General features: G+C 35.1%; 1 protein-coding gene across 2 annotated transcripts; it reads right to left on the bottom strand.

Annotated features, from left to right (window-relative positions):
- Positions 1–1,187: 1,187 nt before the first annotated feature.
- On the bottom strand, positions 1,188–26,035 carry pja2 (praja ring finger ubiquitin ligase 2). Of its 2 annotated transcripts, none has more exon segments than NM_001105116.2 (9): positions 1,188–1,672; positions 4,173–4,288; positions 7,372–7,486; positions 8,697–8,811; positions 9,815–10,000; positions 14,151–14,321; positions 15,869–16,835; positions 18,796–18,987; positions 25,968–26,035. In NM_001105116.2, coding segments are annotated over 8 exon segments (1,983 nt in total). In that variant the 5' UTR covers positions 18,986–18,987; positions 25,968–26,035; the 3' UTR covers positions 1,188–1,549.

The following is a 26,035-nucleotide window of genomic DNA, read 5'->3' as shown; positions in this document are numbered from 1 at the left end:
TAATATAAAGTGGGACCAAAAAAAAAACCTTCATATTGATTGAACATATCCATCATAGTTAATATCTTTAACAATGACTTTTCTAAAGCTACCGTTGAAAAGATTTTTTAACAAAGTATTTAAGTTTGTGTCAAATATGATACAGTAAGCTTACATTTCTCTGATAATATTGTATAAAATAAATTACATTGATCAATGGTTTTGAAAAAGTAAAGAAAAATAATTATGAAAATGTGTATATTTTCACAATCAAAACAGTAAGAAAGTTAGAAAAACTGCTGCAAATGATTACCATTATTGTTTTTTTTGTTACAAAATATATATATTTTGGAGCATGGGGGGGGGGGGGGGGTTGGTTGGGGAATTAAGAATACAACAGATTTCGAACAAATGAATGTGCTGTGCAGCGCATCAACAGAAATTCAGAATCAGATGATTTCCTGTGCCCATAAACCCATCTAATTATTAGCATATAGAACCATCGACATCCCATTAGTGAAAAGTGCCTACAGCTGCTCTAACTGATCATGCAGCCAATCAAATCTGCGGGAGCTTTTTTTAAAAATAAATTTGCTAGATTATAGTCACGTTGACGGCATCTTAAATACACATACTGTAATAAATCTGGTTTGCACGATTATAGTAAACAAATCCTTAAGTCTTCAATAATAAGCTCATTTTTAAAGATGGGGTTACAGTCACCCAGCAGCCTCCCACCTGCGCTTTTCTTTATTATTCCGTGCTGCGGATGCTTTTCTCCACAGATGCCGCCTCTAAATAACATGACATTGTGCCGTTTATTGCAAAGGCAATTGGCGCGTATTCAAAGCCATCTCATATTTATAGTCCCCCGCCACCATTACGCTCTCCAGTTCAGACTGTCAGCCTCACACACACACACACACACACACACACACACACACACACACACACACACACACACTTTTGCAAACGATAATGCTCCCGAAGGTGCTATTGTGAAAACTACCCATTCAGCGGACATCATTTGGATGATTTATACAAATGCGTTTATGAACTACGGTGAAATTTACCGCATGCTTATTATCATTCCCATCCAGCTCTAGAAGTTCCAATGCAGCTGAATGAAGCATGAAGAGAGTTAAACGCCTTCAGAAGTCACAGCAGTCATCATTTACACACTGAATTGAGGAAAAATGCAAGTGTTCTTTGAACTGAATGGGAGCTTTTATTGAGGGATTGCGTTTGGTAGTTTGACTTGACATGACACGCGAGATGTTACTGTAAATACATGTTATCGTTTAGCCTGGATGTACAAAAACATTAATTGAAACATGAATAAATATGCTTCCTACGAATATATATATATATAGGCATTCATATTTTCTCAGAAAATAAGTTTTAGTTTGCCACGTTAGGACCATGAATTGCAGCACTAGGTTAATAGGAATCTGAATGCTAGTTCAGGCTGCTGCTTGCCAGCAAAAAGAGATTTTAGATGGGAATTTGTGTGTGTGATTTATTACTGGGATATCTCTCTGCGGGATGGTTTTGATTGAATTATTGTCGTTCAGCACGCTCCCCCGGACGCACTGTGAGTGGACGGCGAAGTTTCTTGTTCGGAGCTTAAAGACGCAGGGTCGGTGGTCACTGCCGGGGTCAGAACGTGGCGACAAACTGGACACGTGCCAGACTGAAAAATCACAGAGACAACATGTAGTTAATATGACCAAGTTATCACTTTATGAATGCTTGCCCTCTCAAAGTGATAGCTCACCCAAAACTCAAACTTATGTCATCATTTTTGCAACAAGATTCAGTTCATTTTCTTTTAACGAAGAAATTGTATAATGTTGGAAACCTGTAACCATTGACGCCCATAGTACCTGCTTTTCCTACTGTAAATCAAGAGTTATGGCTTTCTGGCACTCAATATCTCCAATAAAATGTGTAAATGATGTCTGAATTATTTATTTTGGGTGAACGATCATTTATAAAGTTTATTTAAATAATTTAAAAAGAAATAAATGTGTTGGTTGATATTACAGAGTTGATGTTAACATTAATTTCAAATCAAGCACCTTTATAATTCACACCCCAGCATTATCTAGTGCTATGAAAGTCCTAACTGTACTTAATATTTCATGTACATTAAATATTGACATGAAACATGTCAGAAATGATTTTTTGAATGTAATTTTCCAAAAATGTCAGTTATTTTAAACAGTTGTATTGTTGTTGCTGAATCCAAACTATTAATATTGAAATATATAGTGCATTATTTGTCATAGATCATTAACAATATTTAAATAAATAAAAACAATTAAGAATTTCTAGTTAAGCACTTCTGTGTTTGACAGCAGTATGACAATTGTAGAAAGAACACCAAAAACAAATTTAATTTCAAATTTAATTCAAGCACTTTCAGTGACCTACACTACCTGACAAGTCTTGTCGCCTATGCAAGTTTTAGGAACAACATATAATAACTAGACTTCTAATTGATCATTTGACATCAGAAGTGGCTTTTATAAAATGCAAAGGCCTCTAGATTACACATTTTCTACCTAAATAAAATATGTTCATGCCTTGATTTTTAGTCATTTAATTCGGACAGCAAGGTCTTATTTTGCTTAGCAAAAGTCTTGTCACTTAACAGAAATAAATCACAGTATAGAACAAAGTCATAAGCAGAGAAAAATGAATGAATATTGTGTATGACTCCCATGAGCTTGGAGGACTGCATCCATACATCTCTGCAAAAAATCTTATAAATAGTCAGCTGGAATGGCAAAGGAAGCGTTCTTGCAGGACTCCCAGAGTTCATCAACATTCATCTTGAATGCCTCCATCTTACCCTAGACATGCTCAATGTCTGTTCATGTCTGGTGACTTGGCTGGTCAATGCTGGAGCACTTTGACTTTCTTTGCTTTCAGGAACTTTGATGTGCAGGCTGAAGTACGAGAAGGAGCGCTATCCTGCTGAAGAATCTGCCCTCTCCTGTGGTTTGTAATGTAATGGGCAGCACAAAAGTCTTGATACCTTAGGTTGTTGATGTTGCCATCTCGTCTGGAGATCTCTCGCATTCCTTTTCACCAAACTTGACTGATTTCTGTGAAAATCTTGGGTCCATGCGGGTTCCAATAGGTCTTCTGCAGTGTTTGTGATGATTGGGATGTAATTCAACAGATGATTCATCAGAAAAATCTACCTTCTGCCAAATCTACCATCTAAGTTATTATTTGTTGCTCTTACAACTGGGATCAACGACAAGACTTCTGTCAGGTAGTATATGTTTATCCAGGCCTTGAATCCATGTCTGAAATTCTAGTACTTTTGAGGCAACCCTGATATTAACTCAGTACAAAAACTTATTAGCAGACACAAATTTTGATTTCTAAATAATGAGTTACTCATGCTTGAGCCAAATCAACTAAGTTTTCGTTTTAATTAAATTAAACTACATTTTTAAGGGATTGTTGTACTCAAAAGTGTTCAAATAAAAAACTAACCATGACTGGAATTGTATCATTATTCCAGGATTAAAAATAAACAATGAAAGAAATTTCATCTATAAGCCTCGAGATTTACTTTTCTTTAGAGTTTCTCTCCAACCTTAATCAAATCTCAACCAGCTAATCAAGTCTTTAGGACTACTAGAAAGTTACAGGCAGAGGAGATCAGGATAAGAACTAAACTCTGTACACTTCACAAAATGCTTATTTTACTTAATTTTTTTGTCTTGTTTCTAGTTCAAATATCTAAAAAAATCATTATTCAAGAAGCATTTTTAGCTAAATTTATAGGTTTGTTTTAAGAAATACTACATCAAAATTAAGTGACTTTTTCCTTAAAACAAGTAAAATATTCTGCCAGTAGAGAAAACTAAATAACTGTCAAAAAGAAAAACTATATATATTTTTGCTTACCCCATTGGCAGATTATTTAGCTTGTTTAAAAGAAAAAAAAAAAAAAACTTAACTTCGGCATAATTTTTATTAGAAAAAGAAAATATGTTGAAAATGCTTCTTGATTTGAGAGTTTTTAGATATTTGGACTAGAAAAATACTTTTTGCAGTGCAGGAATGAAGACCTCGAGGACCAGAGCTGAGTTTTGTCATGAGTTATATTTCTTTTCTCTTTCACAAGCTCCAAGAAAAAATAAATAAAAAAACAAAAACAAGAAAAATACCTTTCTGAGCCAGAGAGTGACACAGAGTTTATGGAACATGTGGCGGCATGGCAGCAGGGTGGCAATCTCATCTTTGACGTATTCACAACAGCAGATGGCACAGCACTGCTCCTGCTCTGCACAACCAAAAACAATGTGTGTGTCAATGCTCCATCCTAAACCAGCCACACGAGAGCAAATATTTAAACACATCTCCTTCCAGACACAGACACATCCAATTCATCATTTTGGTCATTAGGGGGTTGAAACTACAGTTATTTGATGCTTCCCAAAGCAGATTTATCACCCCAAATGCATTCAGGGTCATAAAGCTAAAGTGGGACATTAGTGTGGCAGTGTGAATGTCCCAGCATTCATCATAAGTGTTGAGTTTTGTGAAAAACATTTCATATCTGGTATTTAAATAAAGGAATAAAAATATTATAATAATGTAAGAAGAGCATTATTAGGCAATAATTATGTATTATTATGTATTATTATTATTAATAGTAGTATTATTATTCAAGTGAATTAGAGATGTTCTAGTCTCACGTCTGTGACTGTTTCACACACTCAACACGAAGGCATTCATACAATTTTCCATCTGCAAAACACTTCACATGGCCAGCAGTGAGAAACAAGAAGACAAATTATATATACAGTGCAATCATGTAACCGCAAACCTTGTTCATAACACAGCTAGAGAGGCTGTAATGTCCCTCTTGACTATAATACTGCTGATGGAGACAGAGAAGCACATACGGTCAGTCTGCTACAGCCCAATGTGCTACATTGTGCAGTGTGCAATTGCATATATACATTACAAACCTTTCTTGTCTGTTTTCAACACTTATGATGTAATGCTGCGAGTCATGTCAGAAATAAGTACAGCTCATGTCCTTGAACTCTCGTTTCTATGAATGACAATGCTCATAACACCAAAATGTGGATGACAGCAAAACACTTCATCACTATTTTGGGTATTCATTGAATACTTCAATGTGCTGTTGATGAAGATGCATGAAAACAAAGTGCACCAGGTAAAAGAAATAAAAGATGAAGTAGTCACTGTTTCAGAATTTTACAAATAAAATAATTAAAGTTTTCATGAACATCTTTTGATTCAGTTGGAATGAAATCTATCTGACAGACGAATCCAGCTTTATTGTTTAGATGAACACTAAATATACAGATTTTTGGGCTGATTGGATGCATTTTTGATAAAGTACATATTTAATTCTGATATATTATTATTGGTAATATAACAGACATGGCCAACATTTTCATTGAGAGATTTTTTGTTTTTGTTATGAAGGAATGATTATACAATAAATGATAGAAGTTATGGATGTGAAATGTTTTTCACACTTCCATTTTGCGTGAAAATCTGATATATCATTTAACAGTTTTGTTTACTACACATTTTGCTATTTAGCATGGCTGATAACTGAATTTTAATTAGATAATGGCATTACGCTGCTGTGCTGTAAGCCAATCGTTGCATTGTTGATCATGATTTTGATGATTGCTAGAATTGTCCTTTAAAACAAACAATCATAGCAATCCTAGATCAATTCATCAGGACATTTCAAACAGATTCACAAACTTGTTTGAAGAACCAAACTAAGCAGAGATCTGTTATCATGATCGAAAGATTAAGGATCTGTCAAATTAACATAGACAATTTATAAGAGGTAGGAACAACGGACCAAGTGTTCACAAGTTGTGTTTACAAAAACCATTCAAGTATAACCGTTTTTTTCCCTGGCACAAGACAAAATGACTGCACATGATTTTATTTTCCCACATGAAAACTTTTATGGCTTTTGGAAGTTTGAATTTTTAAGATTGCACCTGAATACCTTCAGATGAGGTTTAAAAAAAAAGTTGTTTAGTCAAAGTTCTCCGGCGTAATGTGTGAACAAATCTTATGAAGATCTAGACTTAGTTTGAATATGCTAAAACCTAATGCCCACTAAGCTTGGAGTATTATAATAAGCGTAACCTGAGCAAATCTATAATTTTGGCTCAGAACCAATTGTAAAAATTATTATGGATTCCATGGATAATGCAGCAAATACTGATATTAATTATGGCATAATTAGCTTCCAGCCTGCTTTCTGATGTTATTTTTTTAAGACGGTTGCCCGATCTTACAACCAAATTTGACATGAATTATTTTCAGACCATGCTGGCCAAAAGTTACAGATTTAGAGCCAATAAGCAATGTGTTTTTTTTTTTGGTTTACAGCATAAATGAATTGAGGCCCCAGTTCAGATCAGATTTTGTCCAGCCATTTTTGAGCTTTAACGGACATGTTCACATGACATTACATATATTAAATTATTAGGCATAATTGGCTGAGGAATGTGCATGTAAATGCTATGTTTACACCCACCTGTAAAAGGTGTATCTATCATGTGTATTTTATAATATCTTCTAAAAAAAAAAAGGCATAATGGAAATGCCAAGATGTACATCCATTTTGAAAATGCATGCGAACAACAGAGTAGGATACACTTTTTATACAATAAGAAAGAAAATGTTCATAAACTATCATGGAAACACAATTATTGAATAAATTCCAGCATGAGTATCAAAGGTCATGTCATAACATGAATGGGTGTGATGTTCCAGCATTAATGGACAAACTAGCGGACTGGCCACATCGTAAACGCCTTAGCCATATCCATTAAAAGCTAAAGTAATTAATATTACCTCCTAGAACTGTCTTGACTAGCTGCGCACACAGAAAGTGGTCTTGTGCCTCCAAAAGCCAACACGTTTCGTAATCTGCAGTAAATTTCTTTATTATATAAGAAAAAAAGACCCACAGGTGCTTCTCTCACTGTAGCAAATTTCATTTTTTTTTATATTTGACATCAGCTTTTTAGGAAGTGACAGTTTTGTTCACTTTGACTTTGGATGGAAACGGTTTCTTTATTTGCAAATGTTTCATGCAATATTTCAGTTTTGCACACAAGTCTAATTCACATCTAGAGATGGAAACAGCTGTTGCAATTGGTCTGATCCTTCCTGCCAAAATAATACATTCTAAATCAGGCCATGATAGCTTTTTCACGTGTTGTTTGATGTTGCATTTGCTGCACTTGAATATAATGTAATAATGCAACTTTCTTTAGAATAAATCCCAGCCTCTTTGATAATATTGTTTAAAAACAATAAGACACTTGCTGACAGTGGTGTTGTGAGTATTACCAATGTTTTCTGCATGCATGGTGATCTGTGGTAGGCAGTCGATGATCTGTTCGGTGGCTGGGGGATGAGCCTGCTCCACATCTATAGCTAAAGACTCCAGATGAGCTAGCGCTGCCTGTGAAACAACAAAGCACATTAGCATATTTCATTTCCCTAGGATAAAGATAGAAGAGAGTTAATTATACATTAAGCCTTACATTTCTAATGTGCCTTCTCATTGGCTGAAAAACTAAGTTTGCTAGGCATTCACGTAGCAATGGAGTCCTATTTCTTAATATTGACTTTTTGGCTAAATTAAGATGGATCACTTGTTTGTATAACGTAGCTGTTCATGCGGATACAATATTTATAAGTAAATGAAAAAGCATCATACATAATGAAAGATTACTAGGCTTTATTCTCATTAAAAGACAAACAATAATCAAATTAGACCACAAGGCGTCATGGGACTGTTTTTTTAATTCCAGTTAATATTATGTTTTTACATGTATAAAAAAGGGTACTCTCACTGACATCACAATTATTTAAAATAGAACCTAAGATACAAAATGTAAGACTGCAGCTCAGACAATTTGTTACAAGCGATGCATAGATTACACTATACTAAAGCTAAACTTAACAAGCTGTATCCTTCTATCTCTCTTTTGTGAGAGGTTCAGTCGGGACCTTTGGTCTTGTATTCTGGTCCTCTCCAGAAGTATCTGAATTTTGGAAAAGCATCTTTGGAAATTTTTCTCAGGCTTTTGAAATGGACATTAAAATTGATGTGGGATTAGCACTGTTTGTCATCGTCAGACAAAGCTCCAACTTGGCTTAAACATCAACAACTCTTGCTTATGTTTGGCATGGTGCTGGCCAAGAGAGTGATTCTGATGGAGTGGAAATCCATGACACCTCCAATTTTTTTTAAATGGTTAGGTGAAATGGTTTCTGCCCTCAAGCTGGAATGATTAGTCTGGCTGAGATTTTTTTTTGTTGTTGATGGTGCTGTATAATTGCTGTATTGTTTGCTAGTGTTTTGTAGTGCATGTTGTAGTAAGTATTAGGTAATAACACAGAGATCATTTTGTTAACCGATATACATGATGTACACTATTGGGTGTTATGTTTTTATAAAAACTTCTATAAATAAAGTTAAAACAAATTAACCCTTTAATTTTACAGAGAAAATTTGTAGTTTTTAATAAATAAATAAACAAACAAAAACAAACAAAGAAAAAAATAAATAAGTAATTTTAATAGCATTATTCTTGGTTTTTATCTGGTAAGCCTCCTCAAATTTTGAAGTCCAAGTTTATATAATAGGCAGAGTGACAGTCACTCACCTCCATAGCCTGTGCGAGACGCTCTTCTAACGCCATGTAAGTGAGGAGCTGGGAATGATCCACATAAGAGATTGCTTGAGCCATCCCGAAACCATCACCAAATTCATCAAGAAACCTGTACAAGACACAGCACTTTAACATGCATCCTTTCTTTCTTAGTTGTTTCCATGTTGCATCAGACCCAACCAAAAAAGTTACACAAAAGTTTCTTATAATAGATGGTGGTAAATACATTTCATCAACATTTTCATTATTTTACAGTGAGGTAGTTCTGCAATGAAATTTTAGGGGGAAAAAATCCAGGCTCAACATACTGGGCTCAACAATAATCAAATCAAAGAACAAACAGGAATGAACATAAAAAATGAACAGCCAAAATGTAGTTCAGTTAAAACGTGACCTAAGGAGTTAAAATAGACAATTTTGCAGAAAGCTTCACTTTAGAGAGTAAACATAACTACCACATTTTACCCCTAAAGAAAGCCCCAAAGAACCAGGAAAGAACATGGCTCCAAATATAAGACCTCAAAAAACACTCCAATTTTTGGAAATAATCTTATAAGTCTCCAAGAGTTAAGGTGTACCATATTTTATCCATTTAGCTGATCTCTGTGTCTGGCAGGAGCACTTTTGGCTTAGCTTAGCATAAATCATTGAATTTGATAAGACCATTAGCTTCTCGTTCAAAAAATTCAACAGTTTTGATAATTATATATAACTTCACACTTCTGCAGTTATATTGTGTACTATGACCAACAAACAATGAAAACGTAGTATTTTCTACGCCAATATGGCTAGGATTTATACTACAATTTACACATACAAGTGAATCAACTTTCAAAATTTTCAAAACTCTTGCTAACGGTCTAATCCAATTCAATCACTTATGCTAAGCTAAGCTAAAAGTGTTTCTGCCAGACCTGAAGATCGGCTAAAAGGATTTAAATATGGTAAAACTATATTTTAAAAATAAAACAAGCCTTTCCCAAAAAGGTTGAGTGTTCCTTTAAGTGAATGACAAAAAAGCTTTGCTGTAGTATAGGGCCCTAAACATTTAAAGATTACACAAGATTGCTGTTCTTTATCATTATTAGATACTGTATATTAATTTTTTTGACCTCCACTCGGTGTCCAGATCTTCACTCATGCTAGAATCGTCCTCTAGGTTATTGTTTCCATCCAGGATGAAGAGTCCAGGGTGCACAAACTGACTGACACCATCGGGGTCTTCATCACTGCTGCTGCCAGAGTCTTCATTGTACATGAGCCAGGGGATCTCGCCCTCCTCCAAAGGGGTCTGCTCCCTGAAGAACACCACACATAAAACAATTCAATTAAACGTCATTTTTTTATTGATTTCAATTCTGTTCTGTGCTCAAAGACGTTAGAATAATCATAGGACATATTTTCTGTGAGAAACTGCTGTAAACATTTTAATTTATCTGTAAGCTTAAAAAAAAAATCCAACCATTTTAAAAGCTTTAACAAATCAGGCCTAAGCAGACAACATTTTGTTTCATTTTAGATCTACAGATTTTAAGATCTTTAGATGCTGCAGAATTTACAGCAAAAATGAAGCAAATGCTACAAAATTCTAAGGGACAAAATGCAGGATTGCAGCCTCAGGCACGTTACGTTTCTGGTTAAAGTGAGAATTCGTCCCAAAAATAAAAGTGTAATCAGCACTTATTCACCCTCAAGTGATGTAAAGCGGTTTGAGTTTCTTTCTTCTGTTGAAAACAAAAGATATTATAAAGGACAATAGAAAATGTATAACCATTGACATTCCTAGTACGATGAAAAGTACTATGAATTTCAATGGTTACCAGTTTTTCAGCTTTCATCCAAATATCTTCTTTTGTGTACAATAGAAGAGAGAAACTCTAACCGGTTTTGGAACAAGGGTGAGTAAATGGTGACAAAATCTGGATTTCTGGGTGAACTATCCAGTAAAGTTTTGTTTATATATTTTAATTTTAAAAACATGTCAGAAAAGCATTCTCATTTCTTATTATTAAACCCTCTTTGATTATTTTTTTTTTTAAAATATTTCCCAAATTGTTTAACAGAGCAAGGAAATTTTCACAGCATGTCTGATAATATTTTTTCTTCTGGTGAAACTCTTATTTGTTTTATTTCGGCAAGAATAATAGCAGTTTTTAATTTTTTAATTAACATTTTAAGGTCAAAATTATTAACTGCTTTAAGCTATATTTTCTTCTTGGTCTACAGAACAAACCATTGTTACACAATAACTCGTCTAATTACCCTAATCTGCCTAATTAAACTAATTAACTAAGTTAAGCCTTATAATGTCACTTTAAGCTGTATAGAAGTGTCTTGATAATTATCTAGTCAAATATTATTTACTGTCATCATGGCAAAGATAAAATAAATCAGTTATTTGAAATGAGTTATTAAAACTATTATGTTTAAAATAGTGTTGAAAAAATCTTCTCTCTCTTAAATAGAAATTCGGGAAAAAAATAAACAGGTGGCTAACAATTTAGGGGACTAATTATTCTGATTGCAACTACATCAGGCTTTTCTGATGTGAGAATACGGAAGTAAAAACTGCATAGTTTTTAATTAGCCGCTCAAACAGAGCAAAATATCATCTTGATACAGTAGTTATTTATATGTTCACAAATGTAATTTAATTATATGTTTACAATAATAAGGAGATTACTTGTATTGAATGCAATGCATATACAGTAAGTACAATTCATTACTCCAAATCACCCAATAATCTGTCTTTAATAATATGAGATCTACATGCTTAGATTTATAAATAAAGCTCTGTCATTGCAAGTGTGAAGAGAAAAAACAATGCAATAGAGCGACAATACAACAATCACACATCATTGCCTCAATGTAACAACCTTTCTACAACATTGTACTAACCTTGTAAAAAGGTTGAGGGTCTATGTTGTTGCTAAAGATTGTCACAACAGTGTTATAATGTTGCTATTTAAACGGCCGTTGCTTTAGGTTGTGCTTAGGCGGCATGGACTACAACTGTATAACATTCACCAACAGACCTTTCGGCGTCTCATTCAACAACGACCAAGGAGACACGAGTAGAGCTTTATTTCTTCATGTTAAATAAAAGTGGCCAATCAGTGGCCATTTGTATAGTCCTGTTGTGTCAAGCTCTGATCTGTCCTCTCTTGTTAACTGCCTATTTTGACTTGTGGCTGCTGTGGATCCATCTCTGAATTGGATTCTCTGTTGGATTTGTTTCTTTCCAACAGTTAATTATTTAATATGATCTAAACATTATTTTGGGGCATCACGGTGGCACAGTGGGTAGCACGACACAGCAAGAAGGTCACTGGTTCGAGCCTCAACTGGGTCAGTTGGCATTTTTGTGTGAAATTTGCATGTTCTCCCCGTGATCGCCTGCGTTTCCTCCGGGTGCTCTGGTTTCTCCCACAAGTCCAAAAACATGCATTATAGGTGAATAGGGTAAGCTAAATTGTCTGATGTGTATGTGTGTGAATGAGTGTGTATGGATGATTCCCAGTGATGGGTTGCACCTGTAAGGGCATCCGCTGCGTAAAACATGTGCTGGATAAGTTGGTGGTTGATTTCACAGTGGCTACCCCTGATTAATAAAGGGACCAAGCCCAAAAGAAATGAATGAATGAATAAACATTTTATGCAGTTTGCTTATAATTAGATGTGTACTGTATGTATTAAATGTGAAATATACAATGAAAAAGTTTGAATATATACATTTGTGTGGCATTTTTACACATAAGTTTATATCTGCAGTTATTTAAAAAAAAAGAAAAAATTAATGAACTATATTAAAAGGGCCATGACAACCCCCCTCTTTCGGTTAAAGTCTACTTCAGAATTTTTTCAAAAGATGCATGATTAACGGGCGTGGAGCTCTGCGAGCATCAGGCAGGAGTGGGCGTGGCCAGCAGGGGAGAAGGGGAGCGAATAACTGCTGTTGTCAGTTAGCTCACAAAATGAGACACAAAGAGGAGACGCATGAGTTTATAGTTTACAAAGTTAAAATGCAAAGAAATGAACAGTGATTTAATGCCCTGCTACATTTGTTATTCGTAATTTCATATACAGACAACCACAATTTATATCATTATAAAGATGTGTGTTCATGTAAACACTATAAATGAGGACTTCTCCCAAAATCCCCGTATCCAGCAGACTCAGTGCAGCAGGTCTCCTGACCTGTCTATTTTACCCATTAGCCCTGCTGGTAATCTGGAGGATTTAGGCAAACACAGCAGCACGGCGATGTGTCTGAATGTGAACGAACTCCTGATAGCGTCCACTATTCTCCAATTCTAGTGCTGCTCTCCCGACAAAAATGCTAGCAGCAAGCACACAGCTTTGCTGTATGATCGGCCCTGACAAGATCGCGGGGGAAAACATGCAACAAACCCCGTGGACGATGGAAACAAACGCATATGAGCCTTCATGAACGGCTAAATACTCTGCCGTGGTTTCCGTGTCTCTCAGCTCGGGCTTGACTCTGGCAGGTCTGGCAGGTCTCATGAATAATTAAGCAGCCGGCTCTTCTCATAGGATAAGAAAACTCCGCTATGAATAATAATGAGAAACCGATGCGTCATCATTGCACTTGCAGTTCTGCGCTACGTCGCCGATTTTGATCCCGCCCCAAAAATCATTTTAAACCCGGAAGCTGAAATTAGCTGACAAAAGCTCAATATTATCCAGTTTTCCCCACAATTAAAGCTGACAGGTGCTAACATTGTCTTAACTGATGCTCAACACACACACATCTGTTAATATAAAAAAAAAAAAAAAAAAGTTCTCTGGGGTGTCCTGAACCTTTAATGGCAATACCAGCAATACAAGAAAGGTAATCCTGCTTATCCTGTATTTTAGGCAGTATTGATATACTGCCAGGAAAAAAAAAACATTAACACATGTAGGAAGAACGTTGTCTCATGGTTGCTGAATGTTACACGACAACATTGCTACAGCCTTCCCATGTCTTACATTACTACGTTGTGACAATGTGGCAAGCACATAAGTGGAATGTTGTCTTTGAAAAAATGCGAAGTTGTACAGAAATCACTACAACATAGATGTGTTTTTTGGGTTGAGGTATAAAACAGTGTTGGGTGTGTTAATTTTACCAAAACAAGAAATGACAAAAATGTTGCTGCAAATTCAGGGCCACAAAAATCTTAAAAATTGAATAAATAAAATGCTGCCAAATCTAGGAGATAGAATTACTTTGTTATCCAATACAAAAAAAATACAAAAATATTCTACAATAAAATCTTTAATATATAGCTTGTTGTAATATCCAACAATAAATAAATAAAATAAAACTTCTTTATAGACGGATATTTTAGTCTTTGGGAATACACACAAAAAGAGAATCTGCTGAATAACGTTATATAAAACAATTGTGAAGTGTGTAGAGTTTGTTAGCTGATGTGTTCTTACTCTAGAGCGAGGTTGAGAGAAGGCACTTCCTCCAGACTGCTGCTTCTGCTGGCAGGAGGCTCATCTATGCCAGGCAGAGTCTCCCAGCTTTCTTCACTGGTGCACCTCTCCTTGTCCAGCCCTGAGTCAGATGTCCACGAGGCGGACCACTCGCCCTCGCTGAATTCTGAGCTGCTGAGCAGGATACACACATGCACGAACACACACACGTGAGGTCACCTCGTAAAAGTCAAGCTAATCCTCTTAGCTGAAGAGCCTTAGCATGCAGAATGAGCGTCCACTGAGAGCACCTTTGGCACCTCGCTCATTTCCTTATCAAGCATTTACAGTAAAGGCCCATATTCATCCTTGACTAGCATTATGAGGGACTTCTCGCATATACACTATCAAATAGAGCATGCAATTCCAAATTTCAATTTTGTGCAATATTGAACAACACGTGTGTGAAAGGAGGGACTTAACCTTTTTAAAATAAGGTTCACCCACACAAAAAACGACTTTTTAAAAAAATAAATAAAGAACTCTAAATTAATAAAAGATTCTATTTGCAGTCAGCAAAATAAAAGTTTGGCAATAATACGCGTCAAAACAAGTCAAATTAATGACATTAAATACCATGCATTTACAGTTAATGCCCAAATGTAACCTTCATTATGAGGATGCTTGAAAGAAACTTTTTTTTAGACAAATGTATGGTATAAATATCAAAGTAGAAAATATGTAAAAACTGAAAAAAAGCCTCTCTGTTACAGAAGTACAGTGCTCAGCATAGACAAGTATACCCCTCACAAATCTATCTTTCAAATTCATTTTTTGGGAAGCTGTACAATATTATATTTGTGCATGTACAAGCCAAATCTTCAACTTACGAAGATCCAAAAACCAGCACACCCAAATTTATGTTATAGAAAAAAAAAATATACTAACAAAAAAAAAAAAGAAGAAGAAAAAAATGGTTAATTTTGTAGGTTGTAATTTATTTTAGCAATATTTGGCTTGAATTAAATTGTATTATTTCTTAATTGCTAAATATGTTTGGTGACTAAAATATTATTTTAATAAATATGTCTGTTTAATAAATCTGTTTAGTTTAAAATCACCAAAATGCATTGCCTATATTCACTGAGAAATGGATAAAAATATTCAATTTCAAAATGGGGTGTACTCAATTATGCTGAGCACTGTAGATCACAAAACATGACGTTTTTATAATATTACGCTTTTGAATGTGATTTAAAAAAGCTCTAATTTAGCGACAAAATTATTTAGTTGAAATAAATATATATTTATTAAATAGTGTTGGGCAATAATCAGTCGTGATTAATTGCATTCGAATTAAAAGCGTTTTGACAAGACATTTGTGTGTGTTCAAAGTGTATTTATTATGAAGATAAACACATGCATGCATATATTTGAGAAAATATGGCTGGGTGGGTGGGGGTTTGAATAAATTTAGTTTTTATGAATTACATAAACGCCTATGTCAAAACAAATGTTTGTTTTGGATGCAATTATTCATTGCCCAGCACTAATATTAATACTAATGCTAAAAGCCATACCTATTGTATAAATCATAAACAGTGCTAGTTGGCACTGAAGCAGAAGTTCCTCTTATTATATATTGATCCACAAACAGTCTGTTATTCTGTACAGAGTTGTACAATATTAACATTTCACAATAAAGTATTGAAGAGGGATCCATGCAGTGCATACTGTACCTTTCATCGGCTTTCATAGATGGCTCACATTTCTCTCCAAAATTCTCTAGGTCTTCCCAGATATCGTCCTCATCCTCTACTTTAGCGTATTCATCCTCGCTCTTCCTGTCCTCAGAATTGAGGTCACTCAAGGCCATGGCTGGAAAATTAAAAAGGAACTCGTTCTCAGGGCATGTTTGTGCGAGGAATCCCGGAGGTGCTGAGCCACACTTGTTTCTGATGGCCGAGCCTGACAAATGACCCGTTTCCTCTTTTTCTGAACGTTTCCTTCTTTCAAGGTGAGTCTCGCTCGTCTGTTTGCGGATCTTTGGCCTCACGACCATTTCGGACTCAAATGTTTCACCGGGATTGTTTTGTTCTTTGTTTTTATGGGAAACAGCGCTAGCTGTATCCCCATAACATTTTGGAGCTCCGTCTTCAAGAAAAAACGAAGGTTTTCCGTTTGTTTTTACAGTTCTTTGACAGTCTGGTGTGTCATCAAAAAGGTCTGTCGAGTCTTTAGAAGACGCCATTTGTTTCATACGATTTTTTCTAAATAAACTAGAGCGCGAATCGTCAAGCGAGTCAACATTTCCACCCAATTCACAAATACCATCTAGTCTCCTACAAGCAGCATGAGACGGGTCCGAACTCAAGTCTTCCTCCTCAGCACCGCTGCTGTCAGGCTCATAGGCATCAATGTTGATGTAACTCAGAGCTTTCGAGTTAGTCTTGTGGTTTTCATCTATGGGCCAGACTTTGCTTTTTTCTCTACCAGAACAATGTTTTCGATCATATGGCACAACCTGGTCATTCTTTGGTCTCTTGAAATGGTTCAAGGGCGCTTTTGGGACTCTTCGCAAAGATGAGTGTCTCCTGTTGTGGCCTTCAGGATGATGTGCTGCTGCGTTTATCTCGGGCCGCACTGAATTTGTGCATGAAATTGGAAGGATAGTTTGAAGCACTGAAGAAATGTTACCCTTTGATTCTAGAAGAAATAAAGTTTTAGAAATTACTCGTTCTCCTTCAGTAGATACAAATTAATGATTTTGTGAAAAGTGTGTGTATATTAATTTCAGTAAAACAAATAGGTTGATGATTTTATTTCCCTTCTAAACTCTGTAGAACAGATTTAAAGTATGAGGTACAGCCCATTTTTAGAAGGGAAAAAAAGTTCAGCCTATATTTATATACAAACACATATGATGAATGTTTACATTGCGTCTTGCATTCATCACATTTAAGTGTCTCTCCAAGTCATTACATAAAAAAGTAATTCTAAAGCAGTTCAATAAATATTACTGTGCCATATAGATCTCGGATAATTATTATGAATTGAAAGTAAAAGATTCTCATGAAAAAGGATATCTAAAATTGAAAAGTTATTGTAGGCTTGTGGTGTTTTTTTAATGCCATAAACCTGTGTGTACTTTAATTTTCAAAACAAAAGATAATTTTTAAAATGCAAAAACAAAAAAATTCAACATGTATCCATGTAAAAATGGCAGTGAATACTTTTAAAAATGATGGAAATGCAAAAAATATTTTAAAGTGCATCGCAAACTAAACTTTTAAGGATTTAATAAACCTTGACTGTTAGCCTATGTGCATGACTAGAAAAGCACACAAGCTACAGTACATTACAGTAAATATACATTGTGTTTGACTTAAATTCTGTCAACCGTCATTTTGACTTTCATTAGACAATGGAGTTACAAACATAGTAGATTTGAGGCGTCATAGCAATGAGTTTCATGCTTTATTAGCTGTAATTTAGCAGTATGGTGCCCTTGTGTGCTTTTTCTGTGAGAGTACAGGCAACAAAGTTTCATGAGCAATCAACTGGGCATGAAGATCAATAGTCAGGGTCAGGAATTCAGTTAAATTTGGTTACAAACAATGACTAAATTTGAACAAACCCAATCATAGCACACTTGGAAAATATGGCTTGTTTGACCATTCTCTGACACTTTTTTTTATATATAACATGGTAACAATAAACATCCATTATAAAAAAAGAGCAAACACTGAACAGGATTAGAACATGGTAATAGGACTGCACAATATATCTTTTCAGCATTGATTTAGCAATGTGATCATTCGCAAAAGTCAAAAAAGATTAGGTTTTTAGCCAGAACACTGCATGCAATGTTAGGTCTGGGTTATAATTTAAAGACGCCTGTGATTGTATGAGGATTTTAACAGCATTTTAAAAAGCCAACAAAAAAAAGTAAATGTAACAATGTCAAATTTTTTCAATATCATGCAGGCAGAGCAAATAACGACTAAAAGCTAATCATTTTTAATAAAATGATCTTTTACCAGTCCTATTCAAAACAACAGGCAAGTAAATAAATAAATATTAAATACTTATTTCAAATTGGTTTCAAGATGGAAATGGGATGCTCCTTTACCTACTTTAACTACTTTTTAACAACCCTCACCATTCTGGAATATATCTGCATAATAAAGTCAGACGGGCTCCTACAGAGTTTCCGTCTACATCTTTTAAAGGTGATGAATGCACCACTCTAAAGCGGAACAACCCACACATGCATATTTCAGCTCTTCAAAATCCCTTTTACATTCCCAATATCACAAAGCTGTTTACTCACCATGAGAACCGCTACAATCTCAAAATCCTTTCATCCACTTTTGCTGATCATCGATTTTCAGTTTACTCAGGATGTGTTAGTTGAGGTGTGTCATTTTAATGCATTAACATAATACCCGGTGACACTCAACAGTAAGCAAACCATCCATAAATCGATTCTAAATTAATTTCACCAATCTGTGGCACTATTACAACTCTGTTGGGTCTTAATGTTTGTCCCAGTGGCAGTCACTTCCATTTTTTAGCTTTTGTGGTTAGAAAATAGCACATATTTAATGTTGGGTAACTCTTTGGTCACATTATCTACAGATTTATTTTAAAAGCTGGTACATACCCATTGCCTGGCTCTTTTGATCACTCGTCCTCTGCATGTTTTGACAGTCCACAGTAGATGTGGCTCTTTGCTTATCTGTAAACGGTTTGAAACTTATATATGCGTGTCTTCTGCCGTATCTCCGGCCTGAAATGGTCTGGTAACCTCCTGCTGGTTTGGGCCACGCAGACTTGCCCGCTTCTTGACCCATTCCTGTAAAAAAAACAAAAGATTTAAAAGGTATATAGATGCATGCTGCAGTTTTGCAGTCTGCCAGTTTAAATGCACAAACTCTTTGAGTTGAGTGGATATTGACTGGCTACCAATGTTTTTATCAGTCACTAACTGAATCAAAACACTGAAAACGGAATTGTTTTCACAGATTTAAAATGCTTATTAAAACATCAATAATAATAAGTTCAGTATTGTCCTTGATGTGAAACCTTAACCCACTGAAGAGTTTAGATAATTTTATTATTTTTTTATTTTGCGTCCTAATTTAACAGAATTGTGTAAAATATGATAAAGTTTTTGGCACTTTCCATCAGTGATGGGAATAACGGCGCTATAAATAAATGTTGTTACTAACGGCGATACTTTATACACTAATGAGAGTAATTAAGTGAATGTCGTTTCCCCTGTTACAACGATGTTGCCGTTACTGACCATAAAATGCACGTTACTATAATTGAGAGAATTAAAATAGAAAATAGCTTTCATGTGAGCAGCATCTCTCTCAGCCAAAGGACCCCTCTTTCTCTGTGGTGTGTGTGTTCGGGGCAGGGGCAGGACACATAACCAACCATTTATGATGACTGGTGTGTCTGTAAACGTGGTGTAACGGAGAACGTGATGATTGGCTTAGAGTAAATTTTTATTGTTTGTCAATCAGAGGCAGAGTATTGTGGGTGTTTACAAGTACGTGCACAGTGAGTCGCACACACCAATGACTAGGAGTCAGAGCGATGGCAAATCCAATAAGTTTAAGGTAGTGTTTGCAAACTGGAATAAGTACTATTCCCTCGTTGTGGTGAAAGGCAAAAAGGTTTAAATATCGGGCAACTTATGCCCAGGAAAACACATGTGTCTCTGCGTTGGTGACATCATCTAATGAAGCACCTCACGTCATCACTAGGGGTGTCAAAATTAATTGTTTCTTTGGTGTACTGTGATGCAGACAAGGACAATTCGGTTATGGTTAAGTAATAATCATAACCGGTAGAGCTGCACAATTAATTAAAAAAAAGATTGCGATCTCGATTCAACCCCCTAGACCACAGGTGTCAAACTCAGTTCCAAAAGGGCCGCAGCTCTGTACAGTTTAGTTCCAACCCTAATTAAACACACCAGATCAAACTAATTGAGTCCTTCAGGCTTGTTTGAAACCTACACTTAAGTGTGTAGGAGCAGATTGGAACTAAACTGTGCAGGGCTTCGGCCCTCCAGGAATTGAGTTTGACACTCCTGCCCTAGACGATCATAATCCAGCATTTCTATGATTGACACTGCTCAGCAACATGGACACCTCCAAATGATGTTATTTTCATTTTAGCCAGAATCGTGCAGCTCTAATAACCAGTTATTATGTACTGATGTCATTTATCTCATATGCACTATGTCGCCATAGCTTACTATGGCGAGGGAGGCAAGAACAAGTTTTTACAACACTCCAAATACTTAAAGGCAGAAACTGTGCACAATTTTGCTGAGTGTGTATTTTCTGGGCTTTCACTGACACTTACAGCCGAAGCTCCAATTTCACAGCGACAGAGAATGAAAGTAAACTTCATATATATATGTATATAAAAATATATCTATCTATCTCTCTCTCTGATACTTATGGATAGAGGTCTGAATTCCTGCAGTTGTACCGCGCAAGTTGCAGGACCAGACCAGATTTCTTGCAGCGCGGAAATAAATTTCCCAATAAATCGCGGGAGTGGTCGGTAACTCTGGTGTAGTTTGAACGGGAGTGGGCGGTCTAACAATATCACTCCTGAGTGGGCAAGCACGCGTGTTCATGTGTGTGTGAGTTAGTGAGAGCATGATGCTGTGTGTCTATGTGTGTTTATACAGCTAGGTTGTTATAGCCCCCGCCCCCAAATATAAAACGGTGTATAGAAAGCATCAACAATGCACTGAGATATCGAATTGAGAATTGATGCCATGATAATCGTAATCGAACCGCGAGACCAGTGTGTTCACACATTTCTAGTCATCAAATTCCACCACAAAATTAGTGTAGCTGTGGTCTGTAAAATAAATAAAGTTCTGAACCATATATTGTGTTTTATTGTTTAACTATAGTCATATTAATATTTATAAAGATGCTGAATTTGATGGTTGTCTCTCACATTCTTCAACAACACTATTAAAATGGTGTAAGTTAGTTTATTATCAATGTTTTTTATATATATACATTTTAAATATAATTTGACAAATTTGATTATTTAAAGTAACGCAATAGTTACTTTCCCCAGGAATTTATTATTTTTTTTATTTAAATTTATTTTTTTAAAACTACTTTTATAATTATGTAACAGTTACTATTTGTGAGAAGTAACTATTACTAATTACTCTTTCAAAGGAACATGCTTAACATTGCTTGCCATAAAAAAATATGCTTATAAATATTACAAAAGCTCTTGTAAAATGTCATATTTACTTTATGCTGTTCACAGTCAAAAAGGATGCATTGAAAAATAATGAGAAATCATTGCTGATCTAGTGGAAATGTTTGGAACATCAGCAAAAATCTTACTGAAAGCCATTTCTCTAACTACATTTATGATTAGTTTTTTTTTCCAGCTTAAAGATAAAAAAAAGCTGTCAACACATAAGAATGGGTAAGACTACAGCATGATCATAATTTAGTACCATATAACCTTCTTAAAATAAAAAAAACAATTAAAAATTAAAAATAAAAAAACAACTAAAAATGGGGTACGGTACAAAATAGGGTACATTGAGTTTACCCGAAAGTTAAAGGGATAATTTCAATAAATCTTGGATGTCTTTGCTGTAAAACTCTCCTTTAAAAGCAAAACAAGAACTGTGATTGGTTGCTTGACATGTCAGTCAGATGGTCTCTATGGTGATACCTGGCTATGAGAGACTGAAAAGCACACCACTGACTTTGTACTGTAAAGGCATTTATCACTTTTAACAAATAAAAACAGAACAATGTCTAAAATGGAACAGAGGTGTACAGCAAACAAGCTGAAAAGAAATCTTTATGGGCTGTTGACCACCCTGTTGACACAAAAGTAGAGCACAAGGTATCATATTACTCTGAGAACCAACTTTACATTCCACTGAAAGGAAACATAACTGGCGACAGGAAACAATGATAATATTTAACAATGTCAATTTTGATTATTTGATCACCCAATGTGAACCTAAGAGGAGATATATCAGGAACAAAACTGTAATGATCTATGTAATATATGATCAAAATCACCATGTGTAACAGCAACATTTAAAACAGACAATCAACCCTTAACTTTTGCAATAATAATCATAGCAAATGTAGCCTCAGTTTTATGAAGGTTGGAGGGAAGCAGGTACAGTTGATTACTTGCTGCTGATGCTTCACGTCATTTTGCTTGTATACACTTTTGTCTCAAGGGCTGCTTTTAAGAGCTTTTTTAAGCTTGCTTTAAACCCGGTCACAAAGCAGCTTTTAGAATAATTTTTAAATGAAAGTCAGAAAAGTCGAGGCAACAGCAATAGAAAGTCAGAAAGGGTTGAATTGTTTTCCCCACTGGTGTGGGCGTGGCCTAAATGCACTCTCTATGAAAGCGGAGACCCATTCACACTTTCTGCCATCAATCTATGGAAAACTAGATTCAGTTGAATTCTCAAAACTACTAAAAATACTTTAGAAAAAAAACTGAAATTGTAATAGCTAATGTGTGTGATTTTAAATATATTATATAATATATTTATACAATTCAATAATAAAAAAGGAGCCATTATGGATGACATTTGCAGAAAAACCTCAAAATATAAATTCACGCAGAAGTATATGTTAACATTTTGAAACGTATTGAAACATCTGTTTAAATTTTCCAAAACAACTTACCACACAGTTATGTGGATCTGAAAAATATCAATCTGTAAATATTTGTTATATTTTAAACAAGGAAAAAAACATGCATTGTTTCTAAGAATTAAACTGCACAACCCAAAAGAAATAATGCTAATCAAAAGGATAACAGTTGGCTCATTATAGAACAAAAATTATTGATTTTACTTTAAATTCTTGCATTTATGAGGAAAAGCTTCATTATGGATGCAACATGTGAAATTTGCATTTGTGTGACATTGGTAAATGAAAAATAATTGTTTAAAAACATTGACAGAGACATTTTGTGTGTTTTTACAGTACTGTAAAATACAAGACAAAAAACTAGTTAGGGTTTCGCCATTTTGGTAAACACTTAATAGGGCTGGGCGATTAATCGAAAAATAATTGAAATCACCATTCAGATCATATGATCAAACTAATTTTTCCAGGTCTTTTTAAAAATGACTTTCCCTTCTATGTGTGGAGTCATGTGATCCCACTCTGTTAAGGCTGATTTACACTTCTACCACCACTTTGCGGCCACAACAGATCTCTAGTCAAGTAGGACAGTGGACTCTTGATGGACTGTTGAGCCTTACTTTGCACTACATTAACGATGATTGGAAGCTGCGCCAGAGACGCCTTGAGATAGGATATTTTCCATTACCTTAAAATTATTATGTATATTAGAATATTTTTTTACAGAATATCCAAGAAACGCAGTGAAGAGATCAATTTAGAAGAGATTGCTTATTTTCTGCTATTAAAAAAACACTGAAAATAATTTATTTTGTTTCCAAAAGTGCAAGTTACTTATTTTGACTTTTTTCATAGCAAAAGTTCATTTTAGGCAATGTGTGTTTAAATTTTAGTTGTTTAATATTGACGTTCATAAATAATCATAGATAGTATATGGTGTATTTTCTTCAGTTATTTTAAAATCAAGTAATGCACCCCTCATTCAGAAATCTCTTACTTGTAATATGCAAGCATACTGTACAAAACCTGTCAGAGAACTACAAGGGTAAAAAAAAAAAAAAGAGTAAAGTAATTGTTTATTAATCTTAATCAAGTTTTTTTTTTCATGGCAAGGTTGACATCTGCAGTGAATTGCCCAAGTTTTCCTGAAATCAAAACAAGATTAAAAAAGATTATTAGACATAAAAAAGCGAGCAATTGCTCCATGTTTTAAATTTCTCTCCAGAGAGGTCATGTTTTGATGCTGGATTGGTCTCACGCAGTCAAGTGATGCGTTTTCGCAGATCAGAGTTCACCAAGCTTGAACTTTGCACCGCAGAACCCTGCGAAACTTAACGCATGACCCCTCGTTTCTGGTCTGACGCATTTGCGTGCGTATGAATGGAAGTCTATGGGAGGAAAAGCCCAGTGTGATCGCACAGTTGTTATGAATTGTGTCTCTTTGCAATAAAATATATATATATTAACGAGAAGTTTTAAGTTTCCCAGAGATGGGTTGCGGCTGAAAGGGCATCTGCTGCTTAAAAACTTGCTGGATAAGTTGGCGGTTCATTCCGCTGTGGCGACCCCAGATTAATAAAGGGACTAAGCCGACAAGAAAATGAATGAATGAAAGAAGTTTTAAGATTGATTATTGGGAGTCAGCTCAATATGGTAGCTTTACTTGGACATTAAAAAATTTAAAGACTTTTCAAGGCCTAAAATTTAGTTTCTTAAAGTTAAGATTAAGACCTCACGAACACCCTGGATTATGATTTCTTTTCAATGTTTGTGGTAAACTTTTCTGCTTATTTGTGTGGTGTTCTATGTCAGCTATTGATGTGCACCAAAATGCCCCTCAGGGACAATAAATAAATTCCATCTATATTGATTTTAGCATGTATGCAGAAATATGACCAAGCAATCGAGCCATGTTGAGAAATCGTTACAGAAGTAACTTGACTCAGTTCAAGTGCTTTTGTTTTTCTGATTGTTGTACATGTTTTCATTTTGATGAAACTATACTGTACCAGTGGAGCAAATTGGCAGTGATATTTTATTTATTCATTTAATAAATTTTATTTACATTGTTAAATTGTCTAATTTGTTTTCTGTAACAGTTAAAATAGGCTCATTTCAGAAGTTGAATTGATGCTTTCCTAACCCTAAAATAATATAAGGTTATTTTGGTTACAATTTTAAAAAGACATTTTTATCATATTGATCACTGCATTATTTAGCATTTGGTATTTTATATATCTTAATATTGTACAGCCCTAAAGGAAATACACCATGATTTGACATTTAATACATCACAAACTTCATCCTCACATGTTAACATGTGCACTTAATTCAAATTGTACTTTGATGGTCATTTGCTGCTAATATGATTTCACAATGTAAAAATTGTAAAGAACACTTTTCTGAAATTATATTATTAAGGAGAAAGTCAGAATGTGTAAATATAATACCAATTTCACCTCAATCTTACAAATACCTACATGTTATAGTTATGATTTTCCATTCTGATGCAGAAAATGCTGCTTATTTTAAAAGGTCAGTTCGAAATCTTTATAAAAATGAATGCAGTTCAGGTTTTGGGGTACTACTAATGAATAATGGATGTAAAACGTAGGAAATACCCCATTGTGCAATGCAGTGTTACTCTAGAACCAGGATTAGGCAGAATTAAAGCTTTCTAACCTATGACAGATCACATTAGTGTTTAACAGAATACTATGACAGCAGTTCTTTAGCACAGTCCAGCATATTACACTATGTCATATTAATGTTGTCAATGGAATATGCAGCAAAACCATTACATCCGTCAATATTACGCACTTATGGTGCTTGACACATCATATCGCTTGTCACATTACCGAAAAGCAAACAGCTATAATTAACACAAAATACAGTCGCAGAAATTTGTTTACTATCTAAAGAACCACGCAAATCTTGTGACACATATCATCTGGATCAAACCAATCGACTGCGGGCCCTGAGACAAGTTTAGCGCAGCTAACAAGCTAACTGTTTGTCGACAAAAGCTGCTGCCTCCAGGGCGTGGATTTTAATGCCTATCAACGGGTTAATTCCTCCAATTTCACGCAGAAACCTCAAATAGAGCGTTAGATCATGAAAAGTGTCGTCTGATAAAAGACTGTACCTGTGTTCCTGAATGCCTCCCGTGTCACAACTAACTCTACGAACGTCACCACGAAACTTAAGAGTCAC

This window comes from Danio rerio, chromosome 5 (assembly GCF_049306965.1).
Source record: "Danio rerio strain Tuebingen ecotype United States chromosome 5, GRCz12tu, whole genome shotgun sequence".
NCBI lineage: Eukaryota > Metazoa > Chordata > Actinopteri > Cypriniformes > Danionidae > Danio > Danio rerio.
This window is presented reverse-complemented; position numbering and strand designations above follow the sequence as displayed.